At 40.7% G+C, this 7395-nt stretch overlaps 1 protein-coding gene and 1 pseudogene across 1 annotated transcript; one reads left to right on the forward strand and one right to left on the reverse strand.

The window, feature by feature from the left end:
- Nucleotides 1-217: 217 nt before the first annotated feature.
- LOC147934921 (uncharacterized) lies at nt 218-2763 on the forward strand. Its single transcript, XM_087472850.1, has 5 exons — nt 218-400; nt 588-1168; nt 1472-1745; nt 1867-1954; nt 2054-2763. Exons 1-5 carry the CDS (start codon nt 218-220, stop codon nt 2761-2763), a joined length of 1836 nt encoding a protein of 611 aa, XP_087328976.1.
- Nucleotides 2764-5259: 2496 nt separating this feature from the next.
- On the reverse strand, nt 5260-7395 carry LOC147934922 (uncharacterized; annotated as a pseudogene).

Consider the following 7395-nt stretch of genomic DNA (forward strand, 5'->3'; position numbering starts at 1 on the left):
AAGTTGAGGTTTCAGACGAGATGGAAGAGTTTTGGGAGAAGCTTGGAGTCAATTTAGCAGCGGTCCGAGTAATGAGCAACTGGTTGCAGCATGTAAGAACTCAAACGATTGGGATAGAATAGATCGTATTAGGTTGGGTTATTTAGCTATCTACGCTGGGTTTATAGAAGCTAGGAAACCATCAACGCCCACCCGTTTAAATATGACTAGGCTAGTCATGGATTTAGATGCATTTCTTGATTATCCCTGGGGAAGAGTTGCTTTCAAGAACCTGATTCTGTCTATTAAGGAGAAGGACTTAAACAAGCAGAGTTACACCATAGACGGATTTGTGGAAGCTCTGCAGATGTGGGTGTACGAATCTATGCCTGATTTTGGCAAATCAATTGGGGAACCGTTGGCAAATAATCCAAGTCCACCATTGCTTGCTTACCGCGGTTCTCGCGGTAGAAAAAATGTCAAATAGGGCATTCTAAAACAGGTACGCACCTCTGTGATTCGTCTATAATTTATCTATGATATTAGATGACTCAGTAACCATTATTGTGTTAGATTTGAACTAGTACACTGTTTTATATCAATTGTAGACAAACTTCAGACACTTCAAAACCATTGGTGACATGATTAGTCCTGTTTGGGAAGACGATGAAGCAGATGAGAAGATTGATAACATTTTGAGAGCATTCAATGGGGATTTTGGTCCATGGAGGTGGGGGAGAGGTTTGTGGCAGACGGATGGTATTTATGAATCCAACAATGCGAAGGTGAAGGTGGAGGAAAAGAGTGAAAAGAAGAGAGCTGGTACATTTGATGAGCCAAGTGGGAAGAGGCACTGTCCAGGTACTTCAACTGCCTTGGAGTTCAATATCTTGGATTCTATTAAAGAAGAGCAAGACATGTGGGGAGCATCTCTGCTTGATCAGATGAAGGAAGGTTTGAACATGTTGAATGGGAAGATTGAAAGCCTGGCTTCGGATCTTACCAAAATGAAGGGAGATGTGAATGGTACGAAAGAGGCTAATCCTTTATCAAAGGAACAGAAGGACTCTCAGGCAGCTACTGGTACGAAAGAGGCAGTATCAAATGAACAAAAGGACTCTCAGACGAAAATGGTTAGTTCTGAACACTTGCAATTTCCTACTAAGATCCCTCACAATCACAATACCAGGTACAAGGCGAGAAAAAAATAGACTTCCAGAAGTTGTCAACTTCGAAGACATAAAAACAACTGTCTTCCTTATGTGAAGTAGACTTCCTTATGTGAAGTAGACTTCTATATCCGTGTTTTCTTTGTTTGTTTTATTTGAGACAAATTAAACATATGAGGCGACTTTAATATTATCTGTTTCCATAAATGACCACGTAACTTTTAAACCGGAATTTGCAGAACAAGCCAGGACAATCTGAGACCCTGAAACCATCTCCATCTGTTACTCGTACGGATACGTACACTGAGTCAGCTCTGAATCAGCTCTGAATCATCTGACACTAAGTCAGACCCACCTGTATTTATTCGCACGGAAATCCCAACAGCTGCCGACTTGACTGCTAGAGCCAAGAAACAAGAACCAAGGAAAGAAGCGGCTAGGATTACGGCACATGGCAAGGCTGAAAGGGTTAAGAGGTTGGCGTCAAGTCAACATTCCCCTTTCATTGGTGATAACACAGCCAAGACTATCATGGGTGATAAATCAGCCACCTCAGCGTACAATCCTTTTGATAAAGCAGACATGAAGTTAAAGAAGGTTTTCCTTGATTTCTTAAAGAAAGATCCGTAAGTCTACTAACTTTTATGTTATGTTTCAAAAATTCTATTTGTCGAAACTCTAGTAACTTATATGTATCCAAACCATTCATCACCCGCAGGACGTACAAGAACAAGGTCCCAGAGAAATCCTGATGCTGTCTTTGGTGGTACGAACTGCAGACAAAAACAGTCTGGCTACGATATTCGGTAAGTCTACTAGAAAACTTCGTCTCCAAGTATACTAGAAAACTTCGAGTCGATCTTCAATATTATATAACTATGTTTTAAATCCATGTTGTTATCCAGCACATGGATGCGGGGTTGAATCTATTGAGACATGGACACGTCAGATCTTTAGAACGAGTAGATTGGCTTTCCTAGACGCTATGTTCACTCATCTGTGGACAACGAAGTACCTTGACTTTGTCAATTCTGAGGCACATGCTAATGGATCTGGGAAACTGTTGCTGGCCGGTGCCTTCAGCTACCATGCAGGGAAGTATCCACCGTATGCTCAGACTAACAAGCAATGGGGTCTGGAAGTTGACGACTTATATGCGCCTTTAAGCGTGAAGTCGACGCACTGGGTACCTATGTGGATCTCGATTCCCAAGAGACACATCATCGTCTGGGATAGCATCCCGAGTGTCACCAACGACGAAGAGCTTGCATCTGCCATCGAGCCTATTGCCGTCTTGGTTCCCAACGTGTTGCAGGAGTTAGCCAGCCCTGACCACAAGCATATGTATTCGTACGAGAAGTTCACTCATGAGCGGGTCAAAAAGGGAGTGCCTCCGAACAAGAAGCCAGGTGACTGTGGTGTGTATACTTTGAAGTACATAAAATGTCATGCTCTTTGGTTAGCCTTTCCTACTACTTTGTGCGACGCAAACATCACACGGATAAGGGAAAAGATGGCTTGTGACTTATTTCACGAGATTGATTGTCGTGGACCAAATGAGGAGAACTACATAGAAGACTTTGGGCTCTATGATCCTCCCCCAATCCGGGACTAACTATAAACTTTGTTTGAAAGATTTAAACTCTTGTTTTAAGTATGTATGACTCATTAGGATGATGTAGGGTTGATGTTTTGTTTCTGTTTGGGGGATCTTTATATTTTGTGGGTGGGATCCTACTGATTAAACTCTGATGATGGACGGGATCTTGATATTTTTTGTGTGATCCTCCTTTTAAACTCTAATGTGTAAGGATGATTGTTCTTGTTGTCTACTAGTTATACGTGGGATATTGGTATTTTTGGTCAGTTTTTCGTAAGATATAGCGTACACTTGTATGTTCCTCATTAGTTACTTATTAAAATATTAATTCTTTGTCGTCTCTCTAAACAATAGCGTACAGCGAAAGCCTAGTAGACATATTTCTGAAGTTAACTTGGAGACTTCGAATGGATATTGTTGTTCAATAGACATGTAGAACTTTTGTTCTCGTAGTTAAATTTTTTGTTTAACTATGATGATAGGCTGCTATCCATATATTTTTGTGGAATCCTCTCACCTAACATCTCAATACTAAAACAGTGGTTCATCCTTTTGATGTCCGACCTAATGCCAATCCATCTACAGAGTATCAATAAAACCCAACAAAATGCTTTTTTATCTGCTCTCCCGCTGATACTCTACTCTTGCTGTCAGAACCAGATAAGCAACATAAAATAATATAAAATGTGACAGAGTTATAAACTTTATCGGGGAATGTGTTAATATAAATTTTTATTAAAATATTAATAAAATAATACAGAAAAGAGAGAGAGAAGAGAGAACCGATGTTTTTTTTTCTTTTTTTTTTGTCGACTCTGTTTATTTTTACACTTGTCTGTTCCTCATTAGTTAGTTATTAAAATATTAATTACTTGTAGTCTCTCTAAACAATCGCGTACAGCGAAAGCCTAGTAGACATATTTCAGAAGTTAACTTGGAGACTTCGAATGGATATTGTTGTTCAATAGACATGTAGAGTTGACCGATAGAAATAGAGAAATAGATATTCAGAATGCATACATTAAGTTCAAAAATAAAATACAAATAGGAGTTTGGATGATGCAACTAATCGTCGAGACGGACATGAAGTTTGCCCCAATCAATAGGAGGAGGAACCACACACTGTTTGACATCAGCTTCCGCAACCTCTCTCATCTCCTCTAACCTCTTGTGCTCTGCCTGGAAATCGACAAGTTGTTGACCCAATATTTGATTCAGTTGGGATAGTTGAGCGTCGATCAGATCCACTTGATGCACAAGGGCGGTAGCCTCTTCCTTCTTCTTCATGTGATCTCTCATCATACGAAGAATGGCTTTAAAGCGGTCCTTCGTCTCTTCTTCAACCACGACTCTCGTCCTCTCAAAAGCATCTGTCATGGCATCTATTACTTCCTCTTCCCACTCGAAATCGGAACTGCTTCGCTTACGCTTAGTGGAACTCTCTCCGGCCATAGCTCATAACCAACTTATTCTCTTGTTATCGAAGAAGGAGATGCAATAGATTGAGTGGAAATTGAGAGGATATTTATAGGTGAAATTGAGACGGCAACGATACACTGAATGTAGAGAAATCGAAAGGGTAAAACGAATGTAAAGATATCAAAGGGTACAACGAATGTAGAGATAGTGAAAGGTTACAATGAATGCAGAGATATCGAAATGGTACATTGAAAGTAGAGAGAAACGCATCATACATCGAAAGCTTAGTAGACATCAGATTGAAGTTAACTTAGAGACTTGGTACACATCCCAAGACACATTGCGATGACAACAATGAAACCTATCCAAGAGAGAACCATAAATTGTCGAAGCATTTTTTCCCTTTCATTCGCTGCCAGTAAGTCACATTCAAACTTCTTCTTGTCTTCCTCATATGTGTTAACCACCCCAGAGTTCACCAAACCGTTAACAACTTGTTCTTTCATTTCTCTTACAGATGCTTTAAGTACCTTGATTTCTTCTCTATGCCGACGGATCTCATCCCTCGCATCCAATAAGCTCCGCCTTTGCCAACCACGTGATGGTTCTGCGTCTGACCAATGGGAAAACCCATGAACAGTGCATCTGAAGAAATTTCTTCCCGGATTTGTATCTGTCCTTGATTTCACAATAATCGTTGATCTACCGCAGTAGTTGCAGATTGGACCAGTTGTTTGTATATGCGAATTTGTATCAGAAACTGACCCCGAAATTTGGCTCATCATTCTCTAGCTGATTGTGATTGTTCAAGAAGAGGAGTATCATAAAATGGTCTTACGAGTAAATGATAGTTACGTACTAGTCTTTAATAATGTCGACTTGAACACGTGGGATAATTCCGGAAAATTACAGAGACAAATTATAGCTAGGGAAACTCTAGATGACTTCACGATGAAGTTAAGTTCTACTCGCCGTGTTCAGCAACCTATACAAATAATTGTTAGTGTAACCGACGATCATATACAAAACGTTAAAAATATATCAAGTGGGATTGTTACTTACATGAGGTCGAGTACGTCCAGGCTGTCTGTATTATGAACAAGCATATTGCTTATGAGACTTCCTCGGCTTGCTCCCATTTTTACGTGACAGTTCTAGCCATGTTAGATAACGAGACTTCTTTTGCCTTCCAGGCTTCCGCTTCGGTATGGGAGGTATACATCGGATATCTGGCCCAATTGGATCGTGCTCGACATTGGGCATGATGGTAGCTGCGTACGATGCATAGACATAATCTTTTCTATAGTAAGCTTCGACTACGGTAGACATATTCCATCTGCTTGACTTGACAGCCTTAATTGCATGTAAACATGGCATTTTCTCAACATCAAACACCCCACATGAACAAGATTTTGCTTCCAAGTCAACCAAACAGTCACATTGCCCACCCTAACGTAGAAACGCCAGCCATCAATGCATACTACCGTCATCATGTCTGCGTAATGCTCCCTTTCGGCCAATAAGAACTCAACACCCCGGCTAAAAGTGGTTGTCAGACTAAGTGCATCCTCTCGTCTTTTCCAATACCACCTACCTAACTTTTTCGTAATAAACTCAATGAGATATGTGATGGGATAACCTTTGGCTTTCTTTAGCACGGATTTGATAGATTCTGCAATGTTGCTAGTCTTGATGTTGTATCTATCTCCTGGACAGTAAACCCGAGACCATAAAGTTGGATCTGCCTCATTCAAGTACGCTGCAAGGGCCAGATTTATGTTAGTAAGGGAAGCCATGTAGCGGTTGTAATCATCATACGTATGCGCATATGGTGCCCCTTTCACCAAGTACATCAGTTGCTTCCCACGGAAATTAGAAATTATGTTTTGTTGGATATGGTAGTAACATATCCCTCGTGTTGCCCATGGCATAACATTGCGACATGCTTTAGCTATTGAACTGCACCTATCCAAAACTACTACCAGTGGATATTCATCCGAGATACACTCACTTAATTTGGTGAAAAACCAATCCATGAAGCATCACACTCCGAGTCGACAATTCCAAAAGCCAACGGAAATATCTGAAAGTTACCATCCTGTGCGAAAGCGACTAGAAATACACCTTCATACTTTCCGGTGAGATGGGTCCTATCAACCACAATAACTCGCCTCACGTAATTGAAACCACGGATTGAAGCATAGAAAGATAGGAAAAGATACTTAAACCTATGCTCGTCATCAACAACAAGGTTAACTGCTCTATTTTTCTAAGACAATAAGGCAACTTCGCATATCCAGATTCGGCGTTTCCTCTCACATATTCCAAGGCATATTGTAAAGAGCTGTACGAAGTTGTGTAATCCAATGTCATGCCGAACATTGTCCTCATTGAATCTTGGATATGTTGTGGGACAACACCATCTACTATTCCTACCCGGTCTACAAAAAGCATCCCAATATATTTGGAGGTGCAACGCTTACGGTGAGCTATGCGGTCCACAATAGAACATGTATGCACGTTCAGATATTTGGTGACCCAAAAAGTGGTTGGATCATTCTTCACAGTCGGCACGACCCTCCACGTGCATCCTGGCACAGAGCATATTGCCACCAACCGAGACTTTGTGGACTTCTTAATTTTGAAAGAGAATTTTAGCATGATAGCGGTCAAACGCACCTCTGTTATGACATCATGTTTGCATGGAAAGCATTGACCTACTTTCAGTTGGTCTGTCCATGGATTATTTAACTGTCCATGAATACCACCAACAGACGGTTTCTCTTCTTCAGCATCTCCATCTTCATCGTCATCTTCATCTTCAAATTTCCCGTACTCACTGTAATCGAAATCCATGTCATCAACATCTTTTGGCTTCTCATATGTAGTGTCATGGAGAGCTTCTTCACATTCTTCTACACCTTCATCGGCACTTGGATCTACATCGTCACCAAATTCATCCGTTGGCTCCCCATCGGCAATAGAACAAGAGTTATTTATATCATTAACACATCCCTTAACCGACTGTCCATCCATGCATTGCGTAGAGATGCAAAGGCGAACAACATTCCTACTACTAAAATCTATCAAGTTCTGAACTGATCTATCATTTGTGACATAGACAGGAGGGGTATCTTGGGGCAATTGCTGAAGCATCATCTCTGTTAAGGGATACGATAACTGAACCATCTCTATTTCTTTGTCAATCAGATAATCTTCTACAGCCAT

This window comes from Camelina sativa, chromosome 11, assembly GCF_030686135.1.
Source record: "Camelina sativa cultivar CO46 ecotype springtype chromosome 11, ASM3068613v1".
In the NCBI taxonomy this organism is placed as follows: Eukaryota; Viridiplantae; Streptophyta; class Magnoliopsida; order Brassicales; family Brassicaceae; genus Camelina; species Camelina sativa.